At 46.9% G+C, this 24,396-nt stretch overlaps 1 protein-coding gene across 3 annotated transcripts in view; it reads right to left on the bottom strand.

Annotated features, from left to right (window-relative positions):
- Nucleotides 1-1,157: 1,157 nt before the first annotated feature.
- Nucleotides 1,158-24,396, bottom strand: part of PLEKHF1 (pleckstrin homology and FYVE domain containing 1) — a 50,609-nt gene continuing 27,370 nt past the window's right edge. For all 3 annotated transcript variants that reach the window (XM_069216739.1, XM_069216740.1, XM_069216738.1), the window contains one exon: nucleotides 1,158-2,764. In XM_069216739.1, the coding sequence (XP_069072840.1) occupies nucleotides 1,959-2,750 (792 nt within the window). In that variant the 5' untranslated portion in view covers nucleotides 2,751-2,764 and the 3' untranslated portion in view covers nucleotides 1,158-1,958. The remainder of the gene's footprint in view (nucleotides 2,765-24,396) is intronic.

Below are 24,396 nucleotides of genomic sequence, written 5' to 3'. Positions count from 1 at the left end.
AGGTGTCCCGGTACCCTACTATTGCACATAGCACTTACCCTGCTCTATTGAAGGATCAGAGAGGGTGCCTACCAATGTTTGTATTTCTGGATATGGTTATCTTGTGTTGTACTTAAGGATCAGCTTCATCATGAGGATTTATGGTGAAAATGTACCACTCATTGTAATTCATGAAATACTGTTCTCTCTCCCCCTAGCCATGACACAATTTGTCCTTGTTTAGGATCAGTCAATATTGTGGCATAGTGAATATACATTACTCACTGTAGATCATGAATGAATGCACTTTATCCTACATTTGGTTACTAGTCTCATCAAACTAACTCATGGAGAATGTCAATGCAATTTTTATCTTACCTATTCCATCTCAGGATTGTTTTTTTATTATGCTGTAACTTATACATTTCTGCACTTCTTGCTTCCATATATGGCTCCCTATCTGTTAAGTAAGTAATTAACGCTTATTTGTTTTAAGGCAAATAATATATGAAGCTGCAAATTATAACAAATGCACTTTATATTATATTTGGCTGCTGGTTTCTGATATTATAAACTTACCCTATGGTGAATGTTTATGCATTCTTTACCATATCCATTCCAGTTCAGAATTTGCTCTTATTATGCTACCCCAGGTTGAACATCAGCATAGTATATTTTTGGGTATACTCAGGATTTGTTAGAAGTTCTTTTTAAACATGATTAATAGAACGCCTTTAGACTATAAGGCGTCCATAAGTAAAATAGAGTTGCTCATAATTCAGGTTTGTTTTCAAACTGTCTAAATGCATTGTGAATTTATGATCGTAATAGTGTTTAAATACAATCTGACTCCAAACTTTCTGTGCAAGCTACAGTAGTTTTAACGCATCCTACTGCATAGAGAAACAGTCACAGCGAGAAAGATCGTCTTTCGGCATCAGCTTGCAGATGACTAATGATGGTCTTTGGGGGGCCATGTGGCCTATTTTGCTGGATTTTAGGATATTTCTGTGGACTTGTTAACATATCCAAAAAAAGAGCTTCAGTTTCAACGCAGTTATACACATCTGATGACGGCAGCCACAAGGAAGCCTAAAGATTGAAGATCACGTTGCAAGTTTGACTGTATGTTGCCTTTTGAAAATGTTTAGCAAAGCAGAAAAAGGATACACTAGAAGTAAAAACGATAATTTTACCCAAAATACCAGTTTACAAAATTACAAATTTCTAATCATGATGCACCCCAAATGAACTGGAGGTTTGTCGAGATATTCTTGAAATTACAGGTTATCTCAAGAATGTTTCTAAACAGTCACTTTATGGTGATGCAGTATGAATTTACTTTTCAAATTTCTCACTTTTGTGAAAATACAATGATAAAAAATGTTTCTACTTGGAAGATTGTTTACTCAGAGCTATACATTTGACATGTTATGTACCTAATTACTTTTCAATGTTGCCCAAGCCCTTTAGTAAATAAGGGTTTATGTTATTTTTTCTCATTAAAAATACAACTTTCTAATTAAGAAATATTGTCATTGTCTGGTGGCCTGATATTCTGTATGTATTCTTCCATAAAATGATTAGATCTATCATCACTCCAGACAGCATTCATGCCCTCCTTTCATACAATTAGTTACATTACTTGACCCATTTTCCATGATGTTTTTCAATGGTCTTCTGCTGACCTCCAATATTACCAATCTTGTCATTTTTCTGTCTGAATATTCATCTGTTTTAGCGTCTATATTTTTAATACTGATTTTTTTCTCAAATCAAAACTTTTATATGCAAGGCTATGACAATACTGGAATGATAAAAAGGCCAGGCTGGCCGTGCTAGGGTTAGTAGCCATTACTATGAGGTTGGACGCTTGTACCAACAAAGCGAATTAATTGTTTATGAAGCTAAAGACACTGAAGTAAGACACTTCTGATCCTTAGTATGTCTGCCTTTTACCATCTATTAATCTGGGAGCATCAAGATGGGGGCAGATAAAACTCTGCAGTCCATGCCTTCATTGTCTCATATTCATTGTCACTATCATCTTCACTGGATGGGTCATGCATGGGCACTTCAGAATGGAAGTTCTCAGTGTTGTATCTCGCCGCTTGTTCCTCCTTTGCCTTCTCAGCCATTAACTCTTTGTAGCATAGGCCACATACACGTTGCGGTTTTTGATTCAACTTGGGCATCAAAAATCTGAATTTAGAGCATTCCCGGCACACCACAAATCCACACTTGCGGCAGTGGTGACGACGGGTCAATAGTGAAAATTTCTTCTGCGTGCAGCGCATGCAAATGTCAGTAGCTCTATCAGGGATCCATGGGGCTGCATGCTCTGTGGAGGCTGCCCTACCCATTTTCTCAAGCAACTGTCTTACACATTGCTCAATATGTTGGATCCATTCATCTCTCTCCGTCTGAGAGGCTGCAGACACAACAAATGTTTTCTGGGAAGTTTTGATCATCCACCTATTCTCTCTGTCTGGCAAGTCCTCCAGGGTCTCTATGGTGACATCCTCCAGAGGAATGATGTGCTGGCAGTTGTACTTACGCTTGTTAATCACAATGTTTCCATACACCAAGATATCGTTGAAAAGAAAAAACATTCGTGGCTTAGCCTTTTTCCGACATTCTTTTGTCAAAATTCCTTCCCCCACGAGAACCCTTCCTGGATGAGCCAAGGGTTGTCCTGCAACCCCGAAGCAACTCTCCACAGCACCTATGCGGACAGAGTTTATTTCTGTATTAACAAGGTTGTCAGCCATATTTTCAGTTTTATCTAGAAAACAAAATAAGTCTTTGTTAAGCAAATTAATATCCCTGAACCTGCCCCCCCCCATAATAAGAAACCCAAAGATGCAGCATATTGAAATACAATTTCTCAGAGAAATGAAGATGTATCGAGCTCACAACACTAATTAACACATTGTATCACAAGAAGGGCAGGAGAGATCAGCTGTTTTAGTCAATACTGCACATGCAATAAGACCTTCAAGCGACCAACAATAGTGACATTATTCCATCCCAAACGCGACGGATATCCCACCCAGCGTATTACAAGTTCCATTATATCCTATGGAACTTGTAATACGGCAGACAGGATATCTGTCACATTTGGGGCGAAGTAATCCCCTCCACCAAGGTCCTAGTCAGGCCGATTGTCTCTGTATTTATACAGTTTATGGAAAAAGGGTGCACCTGGCAAGTAAAGCATAATACTCTCTTGTTCATTAAGAGCTTTTGTATCTAAGTGTCCAGCAGCAAAGTGGTCTATTGGTGAGAAGAGAATAACCAGGCGCAAGAGCATGGGATGGATGCATGAAATGTAGAGCACTAATTGGTTTTGATAAGACATGTAAAGTTATTACATGTACTGACAAAAAAAATACCTCGACCGTCACCGGCAAGCATTGATGTGTGCACATGATGAGGTGCCTCCTTCATTTTCTTTTTTTTTTTATAACAAATTTTTATTGATTTTGCAATAAAATAAAGTAATACAAAACAAACAATACAATTATATACTAAAACTAAAGTAACAAGGCGCCAATGGGCACCAAACAGTGGTCAGCTCCAAAGCCCCAGACAGCACCTTGAGTAGATAGACGGTACATGTCAATACCAACGTGCCACGTATGTGTCTCATTTCCCTCCAAAGGAGTTGGTGGAGTGTGTAAGGGTTCTTCTTTCCACTGTGTCGGTCCGCATCCCAGGGGGTTACAATGTCATTCCGTCCCACTTCCCCCAGATCTTGTTATACTTACTCGGACACCCTCTAACCTCATATACGAGCTTTTCACATTGGGCACACCAGTCCATTCCCCTCCTCCATTTGGTCAGGGCCGGAGCCATAGTGGCTTTCCAGTCCGCCACGATGTCTCTTTTGGCCACTAGGCATGCCACCCCCAGCCAGGTACGTTCTGCTCTACGTAGTCCCGATTCTCCCATAACCCCTAATAGGGATGTCAATGGTGTCAGCGCCACGTCAACTTGCAGAATCAACGAGACCTCACGCGAGATCATCTTCCAATATGTACTGATAACCGAGCATGACCACACCATATGGAAAAAATCAGCTTTAGGGCTCATACAGCGGGGACAATCAGCCGTAGGCCGGAGTCCTGCTCTGTGCAATCTGGAGGGTGCAAGGTAAGCCGTATGAAGATAATATGTCTGTACTAGTCGGAGACGTGTCGTCATAGTCAGGGAGTGGGGAGCTGCCAAAGCTTCAGTCCAGTCCTCCTCTTCAAGAGGGCCCACCCATCCCTCCCATTTCTGACGAAGTTCCTCCAGGGAGCAGGCCGTAGTAGAGATTAATGTGCGATACACCTGGGAGACACCTCCCCTGCCCAGATTCCCCATCAGAGCCCTCCTCTCCATAGGACTGCTTACGGGTATGCTATTCCCTGGCTGGACCTGCGTCAGAAGGGCATGTCGTACTTGGAGGTACTTGTGGAACTGTGTCTTATTTAGTGCAAAGATTTCTTGGAGATCCTCAAAGGAACGCATGCTCGTGCCCTCCCATACATCACCCAGAGTAGAGATGCCTATAATATCCCATTTCTGGAATCCCTCAAGACCCACAACTTCGCCCAAGCAGGTCCCCTGCCACAGTGGGGTCTGCTGAGTAAGGCGTCCCCACCATCCCGAGATCCTTTGAGCCGTCCGCCATCCCTGCAGCACCACCCCTGTCACCCCAGGGGTCTCACGAGTGATCTTACCACCATATAGGGCGTCAAAGATCTTGGGGTAGGTCAATGTCTGGAGTTCCAGACGGTACGCCGGATCTGTCCAACTCCCCCCCAACCAGTCGTTGATCACTAGTAGTTGCGTCGCCAGGTGGTAGTAATGGACATTAGACATTCCCAAGCCCCCTTCATTAACATCTCTCTGACAGGTTTTAAGCGCTAGCCGGGGACGGGTACCACTCCATAGAAATTGGCGTGCTAGCGAGTCCATGTCTCTAAACCATTTCATGGGGATAGGGTTAGGATAGTTTTGAAGGAGGTAGAGAAGTCTGGGAAGGGCCATCATCTTATAGAGTGCGATTCTTCCCAGCAAATTAAGAGGAAGGTCCTTCCAACGTTGAAGATCGTCTTTGATTCTTCTGGTGAAAGGTGTGACATTGAGCTCCCATGCTAATTCAGGGATCGTTGCGACATGCACCCCCAGGTATTTGAAGCTATTTCTTCGCACTGGAATACTTTGCTGCCAGTCCATACAATCTCTAGATTGATGGAGCGGAACCAACAGAGATTTTTGGGGGTTTAGGGCGAGACCCGATGCCTCCGAGAAGACATCCAGAATTTGCATGATACGGGGACCGCTCCTGGCCGGATTGGCTATGTATAATAGGACATCGTCCGCATAAAGTGCCACACGGTCTTCTGGACACACTGGCCAAGACCAGCCTTCCATCAGAGGATCCTCTCGAAATAACTTCGCCAGGGGTTCTATTATTAATGCAAAGAGTAAGGGGGATAGTGGACATCCTTGTCTGGTACCACGCCCGATCGGGAACACCCCTGAGACCACTCCGTTTACTTGGACCTGAGCCGTCGAATTAGAGTAGAGCAGTCCCACAAGACCTCGGAAATTGGGTCCAAGGCCGTTTTTAATAAGTACTTGTTCAAGATAGGACCAATCCACTGTATCAAAGGCCTTCTCGAAATCAAGTAGGAGCAGCGCTAGAGGGGTGTGTGACAGGATTTTACGGTGTGCTAAGGCTAAATGTAGACGCCTAATACAGTGCCTGGTGCTCCGCGTAGGCATGAAGCCGCATTGGTCAGGGTGCACCAAGACGGGCATTGCCTCTTTTAATCTATTGGCAAGGATCAAGGCTAGCACCTTGATCTCAGTGTTGAGGAGGGAGATAGGCCGATAAGCCGAGCAATTTGGCGATGGGGGCTGGGTCTTCGGGATTACTACTATTGTAGCAAGGTCAATCCCTGAGGGGAAGTGACCTTTCTGCTCGGCTTCTCTATACATCTCAAGTAAGTGTGGGGCCAGAATGTCACTACATTTCTTGTACAGTTCCGCAGGAAACCCATCCGGACCTGGTGTCTTGCTTGAAGCCAGACTGGCAATCGCACTCGTTACTTCCGCTAGGTCAAGTGCTTCGTCCAGCCTGTCCCTAGTCGCCTGAGACACTCTGGCGAGTGTTATGTCGTTCAGGAGGGGGGAAGCTTTTTCAACCGTAGGCCGGGGGTGTTCTGCGTATAGGCATGCATAATAGGAAGCAAAACTCTGTGCAATCTCGATGGGTGTCTTGTGAAGGGTACCTGTGTTATCTCTAATTTCAGGAATGATTCTGTTAGCTAAGGGTCGAGTGGCCAACCAGTGTAAGAGCTTCCCATTTTTGTCCCCCCAGCCATAAATTTGGGCGGACGATGCCCTCCACATATGCTTCGCTGACTCAAGTGTTAGGTGTTTAATTTCCTCTCGGACCCTGGTGAGCTGCCTCAATGTGGGGATTTCGGATAAGACTGCTTGCTGGCGTTCCAGTTTTAACGCTACCGCTTCTAACTCGGACACACGTGACTCACGAATGCGCTCACGTGCTCGCAAGAGGCACTTAGCCTGCCCTCTCAAGGTAGCCTTGTAGGCAGCCCATAGCGTGCCTGACGACTGGACTGTTCCCACATTCAGTTCAAAGTACTGCGTGAGACGATCTCTAATCTCGAGGACACAATCTTCATCTTGCAAGAGCCAAGCATTTAGGCGCCATACCGGGCGCCTGGTGAGGTCTACTCCGCCCAGTCGGACTCGCACCGGTGCGTGATCCGACACCCCACGGGACAGTATCTCTGCTCCCGTGACACCGGAGAAGTCCATGGCCGGCATAAATATTAGATCAATTCTAGAGTGTGTCTGATGGGCAGCAGACGTGTGCGTATATTGACGCTCCATAGGGTGCCAAGTTCTCCACACTTCACATAGGCCTAGGCTGTCTGCCCAACTCTTAAGGCCTGTGGCTCGGGCCGACCTGCCCGCTGTGACATCTCCTGACACATCTAATCTAGGGTCTAGAACCGCATTAAAGTCTCCTCCTACTATTGTGATTCCTTGGGGGAGTCCCGCCACCACATGTCGAAGTGAACATAAGAAGGTGTCAAATCCCGCTGGGGGGGCATATACGCATACAAGATTCAATGTCACGCCACGAAGTAGTCCTGAGACTACTATGAATCTGCCTTGTGGATCGGATCTCGTAGATGTTACCACCATGGGCAGTGAGCGATGAAGCAGGATACCTACCCCTCTTGATCCCCTAGAGAAGCCTGCGTGATAGACCCTATCAAATCCCCCTCGGGCCAACATAGGGCATTTAGTTCCCATGAGGTGTGTTTCCTGCAATAGGGCTACCAATGGGGAATATCTACGGAGAGTGTTAATTACTGCAGATCTCTTGATCTTATCTAGCAGCCCGTTCACATTCCAAGAAATGATTTGTGTCAATGTGGACCAGACGTGGGTTGCGTAGGAGTCTTACAGCTTTGGATGCCAGTCAGTGGGCTAAGGAATGACCAATTAAAACTTAATAACGCAATACTCAAAATACATCTATCTAACCCTAACTTAACCTTCCTCCCCCAAAACCGCCCCCCACCCCATACTCCCACCCAGGAAGCATCTGTCGCCCTAACCGTCAACCAAAACAAGACAGCCATAAGGACTGCCATAGGAGTGGAGTGATGGACCCCTCCATTAAGACGGATCATTTACAATTATTCACTAGAAGTCAAGCCATATTTTACAGTACTTGAGGGGAGCCTGTATCCCCGCTGTAGCCCATCACGGGTTTCTTCAAGGTGGACCAGACTCTCCAAACTTCCCCATGCGCTCCATTCGGGGCTCCATGGAACACGTCAGCCAAGCGCCGGGGATTGACTCAGACGGCCCTCCTCCTCGGCCTGCGCCTGAATCTGTCCCGTCGGAGACTCAACGGGCAACCCTCCCATTTGTGGGCCAGCCTCTCCCACCGCCTCTCCGTTCACAGAAGTGTCCAAGTGTCCTCGTCTTCCTCTTCGAGACCTAGTACGTTTACGACCCCGCCAGGGCCCACCAGCGGGGGGGGGATCCCCCCGGAAGGGCTCCCCTCTTCGCGCCGCCGGGCCCCTCCGAGCCCCGACGCCCTCCTCAGTCAGCCAGTCCCATGCCTCTTCCGGGGAATCGAAGAAGTACGCCTTGTCTGCCATAATAACTTTGAGTCTCGCAGGAAAAAGGAGCATGTACGAAAGCTGCATCGCCCTAAGTTTTTGTTTCACTTGCTCATATGAGTGGCGGCGGACCTGGACCTCCCGGGTATAGTCTGGAAATACTAAGATTTTGTAGTTGTCCCACTGAAGATTTTCAGAGCGCCTCGCCTCTTTGAGGATATTGTCACGATCTCTAAAGTTGAGGATTCGGGCAATCATCGGCCGTTTTGGACCGCCCGGAGGGGGGCGAGGACCAAGGGCCCTGTGCGCACGTTCCACTGCAAACCAAGGTGAAAGAGATTGGTCTGGCATCCAGCTTTTGATCCATTGCTCTAAAAATTCTGTGGCTTTATCCTCTTCCGCGCCTTCCGGGAATCCTACAAAACGTAGGTTGTTTCGTCTCGATCGATTTTCCGCATCTTCTGCCCGGCTATGTAATTCTGCTGTTCGAGTTTGTAACTGGGCCACCTTGGTTCTAAGGTCAGCTAGTTCGTCTTCGTTGCAAGAGACTCTGCCCTCCACGTTAGTGATCCGATTTGCCGCATTTCTGAGGTCCTGCCTGATAAGGCCCATCTCCTCACGCACCTCTCCGATTTTAGTCTCTACAGCTGATTGCGAAGACTGGATTGCCAGGAGGATGGCATTCACTCCGTCTGGTGTTGGGTCCCCCGCGGCTGTCTCTCCGCCCCCTCTCGGACCTGTTGGCGTTGCAAATTGATCAATCTTTGGTTGAGAGGGTGGAGGGTGTTTACTTGCTCTGTCATTCCCCATGTTATCTCGGAGGGAGGGGATGGAGAACCCAGATCGAATTATGCAGCTCTTCCGTCCAAATTCAGCACCCTAAGCGCATCTACAGGGAAGACACAGCAGTCGGGCCCCAACAGGGTGTGCCAGCGAAATATGTCAAGGACCTTTGAATTTGTTGGCTTCCACTCAGTCATGTGTAGCTGGATTACCCCGTGGCCGGTTTCTTCTCCTATCAGACAGTTTTGGAAAGACGGGAAGTCGTGGGGCTCGATGACCATCCGCAAGCCCCAGCGCGTCGCAATTAAATTCCCCTCTCCGAGGTTATTGGCGTGCTTTATCAAAATTGCGGCTGTGGAATAGGGGCAAGCCTTTGGGGAGTCTCTTTAAAATTAGGGATTGTGAATCGCAGGGCACAGCCTTAATGTTCAGGCCCGCTGCGCCCTACTGAGTTCCCATTACGCTGCTTACTTATGGGGAGGGGGGCCCCGATCTCTCCTCTCCCCTCCTCCTCTCCTCTCTGGCGTGAGGGGCAACTGCGCTCCTGCGCGGGCAGACCAGGGCGGGCCGCGGGCGTCCACTTCACCCCGGTCGCCCAGGATCAGCGGCCGTGCCGCACAGTCACGTCCCCGTAGCCGCACAGCTCACCTCCTCCACGTCGTCCTCGCTACTCTCCCCTCGCATAGGCAGGGTATCACAAGCCGGCCCGTGGGCTCCGGACTGCAGAATCCGGTCCAGACGCCCTCCGTAGGACACTCCGCGCGGTCTTCTTAGCGGGCAAGCCCCTGTCCAGGGGCCCGACCACGCCAATCGAGTCAGGCAGGGGAGCCCCTCTCCCGGGGCTCACTCTCTCCGGGCCTCTCGCCGGGCCCACGGGTCCAGCACCTCATAGTCCGGCCCCCCGAGGACCAACGGAGAACGCCGAAGCACGGAGAACGCCGGCTTCGTCGCTCTCCCGTCCCCCGGGGGCACCGGGTTTCAGCTCGCCCCAGGCACTCCAGCCCCGCACACGGCACCGGCGCCGGAGGAGGCCCCGTCAGCGGGCGGGCTCCAACGCCGAGGCGCATCCCGGCGCCGTCAGCCCGGCCGCCATCTTAGGAGACCCACCGACCCGGTCGCATCCAGCCTTCACAGCTCTCACGGCTCGGACTGAGCCAGCGCTAGCGCCGGAGGCCTCCCCGAGGTCCAGGAGCTCACAGGGGCGGCCAGGGCAGCATGGTAGACCTCTCGATGGCGGCTTCTGAGGGCGGATGACGGAGGGGTCCAGAGCACTCTCAGAGTGCGACCGCCATCTTGACGCCCGAAGCCACGCCCCCCGCCTCCTTCATTTTCTTAACTCAAAGAGTATCACTTCTAGAAAACAACTTTTCCACGTTAACTAACTTCTTGTGACATGTGTTTCCAGTATACATGCACTTAATATGGTCATACTCCTATTAGTTATAAAAATCACAAATAAATTAGCATGAATTACAATGCTTGAAAGTCTGAGTTCATAAAATACTACTTTAGATCTCAATATATTTTCTTCCTCATACATGTATACTCTCCCTATGAACTTAGGTACCTTATATTTTTATTAGTTTCCTCCTACTGTAGAAGAAGAAAAAAAAACATTGACTCTCAAAAACTCACTAATCTGTCTCACCCTATCCCTTTCTCAATATATCCTCTGCCTCCACTCAGATTCATCCCAATCCTCATTTTACTACTATGATCCCCCAAACAAACCGTTCTAAATTCTTCTCTCGTATATCCCTCTTTTGACTCATCCCAAACCTCATTTTACTAGTCTGGTTTACCAAATCCATTTCTAGAGACTCGTCCCTCCTATATCTCTCCTTTACCCATGCCAAATTCCATCTTACTACTATGATTTCTCAATTAACACTTTAAAGACTCTTTCCTTTTCTATCCCTCCATTATCCTATTCATTCTAGCTAACAGACCTCACTCAAGTTAACTCCTATTTCCCTATACTAATCCACCTCTAATGCTTTTTGGGTTCCGGAGTAGCATGCTACTTGTTGAAAAGCACTTTGATGCCTTGCAAGGGGTAGTAAGCGCTATCTAAATACAATTACACATTTTATTTACAAAATACTTTAGCCTGATTTATACCTTCACAATCGATGGAACAATTTTAGCCAATCTCCGCACATAAACCACTTTGTAGGGTGACCATACTTCACGGATTTCCCCCAACAATCCCAGTGTTCGAGGACTGTTCCGGTTTCCAGACACTTTTTAAATACATGACCCAGTTTTGGGACAAAAGTCAGGTCATTCCACAGAGCAGAATAGAAAAGTATGCTCTCCTTTCACAAGTATTGTATCTGCTTCTGTCAGGCAGCACATGAGGCGGTCCAGTGCATGTTGAAACAATGTGGCTCCATGAGTATAATTTATGTTGAACCAGAATACAGAGTATTTCTTTTATGTTTATGAATATGCGTAAACACTACACAATTTAATGTTCATGCTCAGCTAGCATAATTTAATTTGAACTTTATTGATTTCATTTGTTTAAGTGTAAAAATATCAGACACATAGATGGAACACAAAAAGTATTTTGTTTATGTATATCATTACATTGCACACGTGGGCACTTGGGCACTTTAGGTATGTGAAGCATAATGGCAGACTCCGTATGTAAACAAGGCTGAGTGCGGCCAAACGTGTCATGCGACAAACTGAATAAAAGCATCTTGGAGAAAACTTTGGTGTGCTGGTTTCTGGTATTGAAAAGTGTGACCACTTAATGGTGTTTTGTGGGAAGCCAATCCCACTGTACCCAATGCCCGCCCTCAAAACATCCTCGATCGGGCGCACTACAGCATTAGGTGCTTTTTTTGGGAGAATATTATATGTGTGTGTGTGTGTATATATATATATATATATATATATATATAAAAAAAAAAAAAAATCACACACACATCCCCTCTTACTGGCGGTCACCAGAAGGTAGTTACAGTTAGGACCTAGTTTTCATAGGAAAAGTGCTTTTTTTGCTTTGCTAATATCTTTGGTGTCGTTTGACGAACCTTCACAAAATTTTCAAAACTAGTATGCACCTAAATTCGGATGCTGTGTGGAAAGTTTCGGGGTGATTCATCAAGCTGAGAAAGAGAAAAAGGCAGTTACCAAAATGCATTTTTTTCAAGCAATTTCCCATAGGGATTTTAGATCCGGCTACTGACTGAACCACTGGACAGAATTACACCAAATTTGGCAGAACATTAGCTCTTGGTCCAGAGAGGGCCCCTTTTATCATTTGGTTTAAACCCGTTCAGCAGTTTGAGATATTGAAGCACAAAGAAACTTGTATTTTTGGGGACACACATCCTCGACTGATCGGACACATCTCAAGCTGCGATCTGATTGGATGCCAACACTTTAATCAGGTAGTGCTGCCAGCCAATGCAAAAATAAAAACCCAAAAGGGAGGCAAGGTAGGAAAACCATGACACCCTGTGCCCCAAGGCCTGGTGGTGGAGCAGGGACCCCGCCAGGGCCTAAACATATATATATATTTTAATTTTTATTGTGATTTAATGGCAGATCTGCAACTCTGCAGTAAAATAAAAAAAATAACAACAACAAAAACAAAAAAAACAAAAAAGTGCAGGCTCCTGTTTGTGATGTCTATGCCCCCCGGGTGGTCCTGGTCCCGGAGGAGGGAGGTATGAAACCATAGTTGTAACGAGGGGCTGGAGGAACTATGTTAGACCTGCTAACAGACAGGGCGCCACCCCTGCCGTTCACAGTACAGCACTAATGAGGAGAAGGCGGGAATGATGGAACACTTTTCTGCCTTGAGAGTGAATAAATGGGTGTGAGGGGACCTGTGCAATTGAGCAGATGTGTTTAATGCATGTCATGTACATAAATCGGCTAAGAACTTGCTAATTAACACCTTTTCAGATCTAAGCCATTTAAAACAAGTCAAAATAACGACATCGGCACAAGTACTTTTTTTTTAAAAAAAAAATTAAAAAAGAGAACTATTACAGAGTCGGTAAATGAGGATGTTTTCTCTGTTATGAAAAAATTGATTTTGTTGTTTTGATAGTTAGAAGCAGTTTTTCAGCTTCACCTTCTGTCCATCCGTGGAAATTAAATAGTGGGTACAATGGGGGGCCTCTCGTTGATGCTGCACAGTGCTTTGCGAAGGACCTAGTTGGCTGCCGGTTTAAACGAAAACCATCTTCTGCAGGTGCCTCCGATAATTAACTCTCAGGGGTGGCCTGGGGAATGGGGGTCCAGGACTAGGTGGGAGAAGTGTGAGGACTTCGTGCTGGGAGAGGGCTTCAGCCAGCGACTGCATCCAGTGTGTGAGAGAATATGTGAGAGGGCTATTTATAAATATGCTGCTAGGGAGGCCCCGAACTTGTGTGAGAGATAACAGTGGTGCAGCAAGGATGCCATTGACAATGATGAAAAACAGAAAAATGATCCCTTTAACTACTGCTAGGGGAGTAAAATATGGCAATTATTATGGTTCACTGTATCACTCAGGGCTATAAGCCCTAGTGCCACTGCACCAATTGTAGCTACTCCCCCGAGGGCAAACTGCTGCTACATTTGTGCATGAAAGAGGGTGTGTGTGAGATAAAGGAGGCTGCATGGGTGAGACTGCGAGGCAGTGCTACTTGTATATCTCCTGTGTGAAAGAGATGATGTCCATATGTGAGAAAGAGGCTGTGGCAAGTGTGACAATGTACGAGAGTCCTACTCATTGGTGTGTCTCCACGTGTTTCATTGAGAGGCGGTGTGTGTGTGTGTGTGTGTTGCTACTTCTAGGTATTCCTCCTGTGTGTCAGAAAGGCTGGGTGGGTGTGAGAGGTTGTGTGTGCATGTATGAAATGTGACTGATCACTACTTAAGAGAGTACATCACTAAGAGGCAGGATGCGTGTAAGAAAGCGCAAGAGAGCGAGTGCGTGCGCAAGAGTGAGTGTGCTCAAGACTGCGCGATCATGTGCGCTTGTAGGTGCGTGGGAGTGCGCACTTAACTGTGCGAGTGTGCAACACAACTGTGCATGAGAGTGCGCACGCAAGTGTGCAAGCATGCACAAGAGTGCGCACGCAAGTGTGCGAGCGCACACGAGTGCACAAGAGTGAGTCAACACGCAAGCCCATGAAAGAGAGAGAGCATGAGAGAGAGGGCGCGAGAAAGAGCACGACAAAGAGAGAGCATGCAAAAGAGAATGCAAAAGAGAGAGAGAGAGAGGGAGAACGCGAGAGTGAGTGCGAGAGAGAGTGCGAGAGCGCGCAAGTGTGGGAGCGTAAGAGAGTGTGTGTGTGTGAGCTAGCGTGAGTGGGCAAGTGTGAGTGAGTGGGCAAGCAACCCTATGAGGAAGCAGGGGGAAGCTGTTGTATTGGCCCTAGCACGATTAACCATAGTCAACAGAAGGGTCAAAGTGTTTAACGCCGAGATGTGGGCTAAGGAATACCTGAATGAAGTGAATCTATCAAAGCCAGACTAATGATCAACATTAAGGAAGAAGCTGAGCAAAAAACGGATAGACTCCGTGGATGATAAACTGGTTCAATGCCTAAGGGTCCAAGGCTAACTCTCAGAGGGTCACACAGTATAACGGACTTGAGTCTGCCAAGATGACTAATGTTATCCCGGTCTGCTGTTGGTACAGTAGGGGAAGTAAGATGGTGAAATGGAAATCATGGGCTATTTAACTGCTGGAAATCACAGCATTCTGTCTTGTAGTAGATAACCGCACTGTACCAAATGGGCTGTTTGTTTAGGATAAGTCACGGGCTCTGTTTTTGACAGGGGAGGGGGCTTGCAGGCAGCACTTAGGGAACCATCATTCAGACCGCTGGGAATCTGATTGCTCCTAATGGTAGGTGGGTGGGTGGGTTGGGGGGGGGGTTGGGGTGTCGAGAAGATAGGGGTGAGAGGGTCAGCACAAGGGAAGGGCTGGGGAGTACCAGGGGGGCAGGTGGATGGAAAGGTGGGGGTATCGGAGGGTGTAAACAAAAAAATATGCTTGAGAAGTAGAGGATACAGCATTCACTGCGGGAAAGGAAGGAGGTTTTTTGTTTTTAGATAAAAATACCGGTCAATAAAAAATACAAAAAGGTGCAATGTATGGGGGATGGCCCCCAAGACTAGACAGGATATATGATCATCTCAGGTTGTACCTCCCCACTGCAGTAAAAGCTACTTTTTGGGGGGAAATGGCTCAGCTTCCAATAGCCTCTATTAATATCTGTGGGTTATATAATGCCCAGAAAAGGCAGACATTAGCTATAGATCTGAGAATTTTAAGGGCTGATATATAGGAGAGACATGTAGAATACTGTAAAAAACATGTATTAGATACTCTTAGAATGAAAGTAGTGACATGTACCAAGCAGAATATGAAAACCAGAGGGGTTGCTATATTAACTCGAAGTAGGGACTGTGAGTTTATCAGACATAATGCAGTTAAGTATGGTAGATGGGTTATAGCCAAGTGCAGCCTCAGTATAGTGGGCATCACCCTGTGTTCAATTTACAGCTCAGGGTTGGATGATCCAGCGGTGTTAGACTTCCTGGCAGTCGAAATCGCGGAGTTGCCTGCCCCTTAGTAGTATGTGGGGATTTAAATTTTAATAGCTATGGGGATAGTTTGTGGAAGATAACAGAAACTAGCCTTAGGGGCTACACTGTCCGTAAACCAAGGGTTTTGAAAGCACTCTTATCTGCAGAAAGAGATTGGGTTAGTCGATGCATGGCCTACCCTAAACTCACCAGACTCTGGCTGCATGTATTTCTCCGCCCCACATAGAAAATAAGCTTGTCTAGATTAATTTCCTATATCACCGGAGCTGATAACTGGGTCAGGGTTAGAACTATACCGATGCTTCATGTCAGATAATAACCCCTTGGTATTACAAATTCCTAAAAACGGCCTTAGAAGTAGAAACTGGACTTCTGAGAGAGGTCTTTTGAATTACCCTGTATACCTACACCACATGAACAAATGGTTACAGGAGTTTTTGGAAAGAAATAGGGACACGACCCCAGTGGAAGTAGTTTGGGATGCTTTAAAGGCTGGGATCTGAGGTGAAACCCTACGTTTTAGCATAAGGAAGCAGAGGCATATTCAAAACCAGATCCAGGAGCAATAGTCAATATTCACATTGATCGAAAGTCACTTAACAGATGCTATGGGCATGGAACTTGATACTGCCCTACAGAAGGTTGTTATTGCCAGAGCTGCAATCAATGGGTCCTCCGCTGAAGACAGCGGAAAAATACCTTGCCAAGCGCAGGGAGTGCTAGGAGTACAACGAAAGGGTAGGTCACTATCTTGCGGTACGAACTAGACAGAAGGTGGCAGCTGGAATAATTCAAGAAATAAGGGATTCGCAGGGGGTGCTTGTCCTGGGGTTATCAGGGAAATTTTTCATAGTTATTAGGGGCTTTATCGGGCGACCACCTTGGATCCCTTAGAGGGTGAGTACCCAGTGAATGACTGAGTTGTGTAAATGCGGATAAAAATCACTCAAGGTGAGCAGGAGGAAGTTGGGGGCTACAATTTCAGAAGAGGAACTGATGACGGCCATTCGTTCCCTCTTGAATTCTATAAGATTTTTTTAGGAGTGTTCTGATGCTAGTCCTCTTAGAACTCTTTACTTAAGTAAGGCAAGACAGAAAACTTCCCACTTTCTGGGCAACCGCAAATTTTGTGATATTTAAAAAAAAGGGTAAAATACAACAAAAAAACAAGTTCATACAGAGCCATAACATTAATAAATATTGACGCTAAGATCTATTCTAAAATCCTCACATCTCGCCTAAGCACTGTGATAAGCAAATTATCCACACAGAATCAACATGGGTTGGTGCAGGGAGAGTAACAACTGACCACATTAGAAGGGTCATCACGCTGTTGATGCAACCAACGTGGCGAGAACGCCTATGGTAATAGCTCTGATGGATGCCGAAAAAGCATTCAACAGGGTTAACTGGGAGTATCCATGGAAAACCATGGCAACTTACAGGTTAGGAAGAGGTTTCATCACGGCAGTGCAGGTAATATATAAGAACACAGTTGAACAGATACAATTGATGGGGGGGGGTTCAATCTAAGTTGATACAAATTAGACGAGGCACCAGGCAAGGGTGCCCATGCTCTCCATCATTATTTGCTTTGTATATCGATCCCCTACTTCAACAGTTAGAAAGCAACACTTACTTTTACCAGTAAGGAGCTACAGATGGGATACCAAAATTTTAGCTTACGCTGACGACGTATCTGTCATAATGACAAATCCTGTCACGGTTTTCAATGGGCTTACCGTCGAAGCTGAGAGGCGTAGGGGAACGGCCCCGGTTCCGGCAGGTTCTCCTCTGGCTGAGGTAGGGGCGACCCCTTCCGGTAGCTACGGTGCTGTTTGGGTATGAGCAAACCACTACAGTCCGTGCCCTCCAGAAGGAGTCCCAGAGGAAAAACCCCAGTAGGGTAAAAAACCTCCACAGGAACTCCCTGAAATGAAAGGAGGACACCAGGGCGTTCGGACCGAAAATCAGGAAGACTGGAGAACAAGGCAGGTCAGGAACACACAGGATTCGCAGGAAGAGATCAATCAGAGCGTGACTACCACCAAAGAGTGTTGCAACGCAATGGACAAGCAGCTGAATTCCCCTTATATACCCCTAGACAGGAAGTAGGAAACAGGAAATAGAAATACCACCATCTTGGATTGGGGAAAAGAAAACAATAGTGAATCAGGTACGTGCGTCTACCAAAGAGAAAACAATGCATGCTGGGCAGAGAGGAAGTGGTCAGCATGCTGGGAAGGAAAAGGCAGGTATAAAGTACACCATGTGCAAGGGTTCGGTTTTGTTCTGGAGATATCGGTAAGTGGTGAGCAGAGGTCATGCAAAATGCAGGAAGTTAAATGTAAAGCGCGTAATGCGCTATATGTGGTCCGGCCTGAAACCCCCACGGGGTTTCAAGTCCTGGCGCGTCTGCCTTTATGGAGGAACCTGAAGTAAGGGAAGCGGCGAGTGCCGCGACCCTTAAACAAGCTTCTTGGAGCATCCGTGGCCCGCGCTCGAGCCGCGGCATCCCCCGCGGCCCGAGCGTCAGCCGCGGCGTCCCCCGCGGCCCGATCGTCGGCCGCGGTGTAAACAAAGTGCCGCACTGCGGCAACCTGAGCCCGCGGCTGCGGCAAGCGCCGCGGCCGCGGCGGCATAACAGTATGCCCCCCCCCCCGAGGCCCCGGGTTTGTGAGGGAAGAGCCGAAAAAAGCGACGGACCAAAAGAGGAGCATGAACTGAAGAGGCATCCTCCCAGGAACACTCGCTCATAGGGTATCCCTTCCAATGAATAAGATATTGGAGGCGCCCATGGAAAAACCGAGAGTCACAGAGTTCCTGAACCTCGTACTCAGGCACATTATCAACCAACAGAGGAGGGGGACAGGGTAATTGCCTATGAAAGGGATCAGGATGGTCAGGTTTCAGTTGCGAGACATGGAATACAGGGTGGATCTTCCACGTCCGGGGTAGGCGAAGACGCACAGATACTGGGTTAATCTTTTTGAGAATTAGAAAGGGACCATAAAAGCGGGGTTTGAATTTGTTCTGAGTGAGTCGGAGAGGTAGGAATCTAGAGGAGAGCCAGACCTTATCATGGACCTGATATTGAGGAGCCGCACAGCGTCTCCTATCTGCTATCCTTTTCATACGGGACTTGGTGGACACAAGGTTGGAATGGATAATTCGTTGTATACCCCGTAGCTGTCGAACGTAGGAGGAGATGGCAGGAAGATTGGAGTTATCTCTCAGGGGAGTTGGGAAGGCCCTGGGATGGAAACCGTAGGAGCCATAGAAAGGGGAGACCTTCGAGGCACTGTGTAGAGAGTTGTTATAGGAGAATTCTGCAAGCGGTAAGTAGGTAGCCCAATTAGTTTGTGTAGCATTGCAGAAGCTACGTAAGTACTGTTTGAGACCCTGATTGAGTCGTTCCGTTTGTCCATTGGTTTGAGGGTGGAACCCGGATGATAAGGCCACCTTGATTCCCAAGGTCTTACAGAATTGATTCCAGAATCGGGAGATATATTGAGGACCCCTGTCCGATATAATGACTTGAGGTAACCCATGAAGCCGAAAGATTTCTTGAGTAAAGATCTGACCTAATTGTTTTGCCGTTGGTAACTTTTTTAAGGCCGTGAAGTGAGCCATCTTGGTGAAGGAGTCCACAGTTACCATTATGACGTGGTTTCCCATTGAGGAAGGTAATGCGCACATAAAATCTGTGGAAATAGTGTGCCATGGGCCTGGGGGAACAGGTAATGGGCGGAGTAATCCCACTGGTCTGGTTCGGGGTGTCTTGGCTTGAGCACATATAGGACAAGATAATACGTATGCCTCAGTGTCGGCCTTGAGAGTTGGCCACCAGAAGGAGCGAAGCAAAAGGTCTTGAGTGGCTTTCATTCCTCGATGACCTGCGACAGGGGAATCATGGCACATGTGTAAAGCTTCGGTTTGCACTGCTTTAGTGGGTAAAAACAGGGCCTTGTCATGATAATAATAGCCATGATCTGTATGCAGTTGCGGACGTAACTTATTTAGTTCTGTTTCGTGTAGACGGGTGTATTCGGACTTGACTTGGTCCAAGAAAGTCTGTGCTACCCCTATGATCTTATTGTTGTCAAATAAGTTCTGAACAGTGGAATCGCTGCACTCAGGATAACGTCGGGACACGGCATCCGCCAGGGTGTTCTGAGAACCAGGGATGTAGGTGATATAGAAGTCATATTGGCTGAAGAAGAAAGCCCATCGAGCCTGCCGGCTATTTTGACACTGAAAGTTTCTTAAGCACTGTAGATTTCTGTGATCGGTCCGGGCTTCAAATGGTTCCTTTGATCCCATCAGGAAGTGTCTCCATTCTGTGCACGCGACTTTTAAGGCGAGTAATTCGCGTTCTAGCACGGAATAGTTCAGCTTAGAATCAGATAGAATGTGTGATAAGTAAAATACAGGGTGTTCTAAATCATCATCGTCTTGTTTTTGCAATAAGGCAGCCCCAATGGCTCTTTCTGAGGCATCTGTGACAACAATGAATTGTTTGCTGGTGTCTGGGTGTCGTAGAATAGGGGCTTGAATAAAGGCTTTCTTTAAATCCTGAAAGGCTGACTCGGCGCCTGGTGTCCAACAAAAACCCTTCTTTAGATGTTCTTTTTTAAGGGTTTGAGTAATGTAGCTGGTTCTCTGGGCAAAGTCTGCTATGAACTGTCGGTAGAAGTTGGCTAGCCCCAAAAAACATTGAGTCTCCTTGATGGAAGAAGGAGATGGCCAATTCAATATAGCCTGCACTTTGTCTGAGTCCATGGCGACTCCGGTTTGGTTTATGCAGTATCCCAAGTATTTTACTTCTGTCTGATCAAACTCGCATTTTTCAGGTTTGCAGAACAAATGATGTTGTCGGAGTCTTTCCAAGACTTGGCGAACGTGCTTGGAATGTTCCTGTGGATGAACCGAATAGATTAGGATATCGTCAAGATACACCACCACTGTTTGTTGCAAAAGATCAGAGAAGATAGAATCCATGAACCTTTGAAAAATGGACGGGGCATTAGTGAGTCCGAATGGCATTACTCTATACTCAGTGACCAAAAGGTGTTCTAAAGGCGGTCTTCCACTCATCACCTTCTCTTATTCTTAGAAGATGATAGGCTCCTCGGAGATCCAGGTTGGTGAATCTCTTGGCTCCTCTGACTGCTTCTAAGATGTCCTTTATGAGGGGTAACGGATACCGATCTTTAATAGTGATCCTGTTTAATCCTCTGAAATCGAAACAAGGACGCAAATCTTTGGTTTTCTTTGGTACAAAGAAAAGAGGAGCCCCGGCGGGTGAAGAGGAGGGAGTAATCAACCCGCTTTGTAGGTTCTCATCTAGGTACTCCTTCAAAATCTGTTTCTCTGGTTCTGTGAGAGAGTACATCCGCCCAAAAGGAACCACTGTATCTGGTTCTAAAGGGATGGCACAGTCGTATTCTCTGTGGGGTGGCAGTTCAGGCTTTTCTGGCTTCTGGAATACATCGGCATAATCCTGATAATGCCCTGGAACTCCCTGTAGGACATTAATGGATCCTCCCACCTTAAAAGGTGCTGTTGAGAGCCCTTTTGGGGACCAATAATCCCCGGCGGAATAGCAGTGGTGTTGACAAAAGTGGGAGGACAACAAAATGGTTTTTGTTTCCCAGTTGATGTAAGGATTGTGCCGTGTAAGCCATGGAATTCCCAGGATCATGACGTGGTGTGGTGATGAAATTAAATCAAACGAAAGATTTTCTTGGTGTTTTCCAAACTGTAAACAGAAGGTAGGGGTGGTATATTGTACAGGTCCAGAGGCCAAGAGTGACCCATCCACGGTGTGTACCTGTTCTGGTATTTCCTTGGGTATTTGTGCTATCTGCCGTTCCTTGGCCCAGGCTTCATCTAAATAGAGGCCACTGGCTCCGCAGTCCAATAAGGCCAAGGTTCTTTCTTCCCGACCATCAGTTAAATGAAGGATAACTGGTAAGAGAAAAAGAGCAGTTCCTTCCTCCCTGGAAGAGCAAATAGAAGGTATATCACGATATCCCGCCCTCACCCTTCTTACTGAGGACGGGAGTTGGCGTTTCCCAAGGGCTTGGTTGGACGAATGGGGCAAGCGCGAATTAGGTGACCAGCTGCACCACAATATAGACAAAGCCCCTTCCTTCGTCTATGTTCCCTTTCACTGGCTGATAAAGGTCCTCGAGCCGTGTCAATCTGCATTGGCTCTTCCTCGGTATTCCCTTTAAGTTCGGGACGGACTTCCTTGGTACGATGAGAGAAGGAGCGAGACGGTACTGAGTGAGATGGCAAACGACTCTTCTTTTTCTCCATTCTTCGTTCATTCAACCGATATTCTATCGTCAGAGCCTGGTCCATTAATCCTTTAAGGTTTTCTATTCTAGCAGAGTGCACTAGTTCATCTTTAATGTCCTCTCTGAGACATCTACGGAACAGTGTCACCAAGGTACGTTCCACCCAGGTTGTTTCTGCTGCTAATTGTCTGAAGCGGGTGATGTATTGTAATACATCTTGACCCCCTTGTTGGACTTCGCAAAGAGCCTCTTCTGCTGACGCCTCGAGTCCAGGGCGTTCAAACATCTGTTTAAAAGTAGTGATAAAGGTGGAATAATTAGATAGGCAGGGATCGTTTCTGGTTACTAGAGGTGTGGCCCAAGCCAAGGCTGGCCCCGATAAGGCACTAATCAAATACCCCACCTTGGTCTTGTCTTGTACGAATTGCGAGGGGCGAAAGGCAAAGTACACCGTCAAGGCATCCAGGAATTTTTTTAATTTGGTAGGATCCCAGGAAAAACGAGGTGTAGTGGCAGCTACTGCGGGGACATCTGTGGTCCTGGATGCAAAGGTTTGTTGATAGACAGTATTTTCCGTACGTAACTGCTGGAGTTCTTGAGCCTGTTATTGTATCGTCATCAGCATGGTCTGGCTCGTAGGTTCCGTGTTTGCCACTGGATTATCCATAATAGCGGACTGCAACTGGAGTTTTTGGCGTTGCAATCTGTCACGGTTTTCAATGGGCTTACCGTCGAAGCTGAGAGGCGTAGGGGAACGGCCCCGGTTCCGTCAGGTTCTGCTCTGGCCGAGGTAGGGGCGACCCCTTCCGGTAGCCACGGTGCTGTTTGGGTATGAGCAAACCACTACAGTCCGTGCCCTCCAGAAGGAGTCCCAGAGGAAAAACCCCAGTAGGGTAAAAAATCTCCACAGGAACTCCCTGAAATGAAAGGAGGACACCAGGGCATTAGGACCGAAGATCAGGAAGACTGGAGAACAAGGCAGGTCAGGAACACACAGGATTCGCAGGAAGAGATCAATCAGAGCGTGACTACCACCAAAGAGTGTTGCAACGCAATGGACAAGCAGCTGAATTCCCCTTATATACCCCTAGACAGGAAGTAGGAAACAGGAAATAGAAATACCACCATCTTGGATTGGGGAAAAGAAAACAATAGTGAATCAGGTACGTGCGTCTACCAAAGAGAAAACAATGCATGCTGGGCAGAGAGGAAGTGGTCAGCATGCTGGGAAGGAAAAGGCAGGTATAAAGTACACCATGTGCAAGGGTTCGGTTTTGTTCTGGAGATATCGGTAAGTGGTGAGCAGAGGTCATGCAAAATGCAGGAAGTTAAATGTAAAGCGCGTAATGCGCTATATGTGGTCAGGCCTGAAACCCCCACAGGGTTTCAAGCCCTGGCGCGTCTGCCTTTATGGAGGAACCTGAAGTAAGGGAAGCGGCGAGTGCCGCGACCCTTAAACAAGCTCCTTGGAGCATCCGCGGCCCGCGCTCGAGCCGCGGCATCCCCCGCGGCCCGAGCGTCAGCCGCGGCGTCCCCCGCGGCCCGATCGTCGGCCGCGGTGTAAACAAAGTGCCGCGCTGCGGCAACCTGAGCCCGCGGCTGCGGCAAGCGCCGCGGCATAACAAATCCAGACCTGGCTTTAAGGGAAATTGAAAGGGTTGCAGAAACATTCGGCAAGGTTTCTGTGTATTCACTGAACAGAGAAAATTCAGATGATGATTAATAGTCAAACATTTATAAACGATCCTAGAAGGGTGGAACACACAGTATATCTCGGGATTGATATTACCTTAAAAGATAGGCCAAATGTAAAATTAAATTTATCATCAATCTTAGAGAAAGGAAAACAGGACTTTAGCAGAAGGAATAATTTACATATGTCTATGATGGGTCGACGTAATATAAATAAAATGGTTTTCGTTCCGAAGCTCTTATACTTGTTTCAGGCAATTCCACTTGAATTTGAAAAGACATGGTATACAGCGAAGGATATTTTAATAACAAAATTAATTTGGGCCTCTGGTATGACTAGAAGGGAAAACAAATATGACTTTACACAGAGTAAGAGGTTGGTGTGCTCGACTTAACCTAAGATTGTATCAGCTGGCTGCTGCCTTACCTTACATGCAACCTCTGATGATAAATGAAGACGAGGGTTTAAAGGGGATAGAATACGTTCCAAATATTTATGAATCGGCTCTCTGTTTAATAATGGACTGCTCACCCTATGGAACCCAGTTATTTCAAGAAAGTTTGGTTCAAGGTATTAGAGGCAGCATTTAAATGTTGGAATTCATGATGGAAAAAAGCTGGCTTCGGAAGGTTTAACGGACATACCCCTATCTATAATACTCCATTTCTCCCAGAAATCTTTTGGGACAGGTTTATAGCAAAGTGGAACCAGTTGGGGAACTCATAAAATAGGAAACCTTTTTGAAAGATCAGCGGTTAGAACATTCGAGGACCTCCGGGACAGCTACGAGCTCAAGCAAAGCGGCTTTTTCAAATACCTGCAAATTAGGGATTTTTTTTATTTAGGAAAGACTGGGGCCTGCAGGGTTTGTAAATATTCTTTTTATGGAAGTAGTGACTGGGAG

Source organism: Pleurodeles waltl, chromosome 12 (genome assembly GCF_031143425.1).
Source record: "Pleurodeles waltl isolate 20211129_DDA chromosome 12, aPleWal1.hap1.20221129, whole genome shotgun sequence".
In the NCBI taxonomy this organism is placed as follows: domain Eukaryota; kingdom Metazoa; phylum Chordata; class Amphibia; order Caudata; family Salamandridae; genus Pleurodeles; species Pleurodeles waltl.
This window is presented reverse-complemented; position numbering and strand designations above follow the sequence as displayed.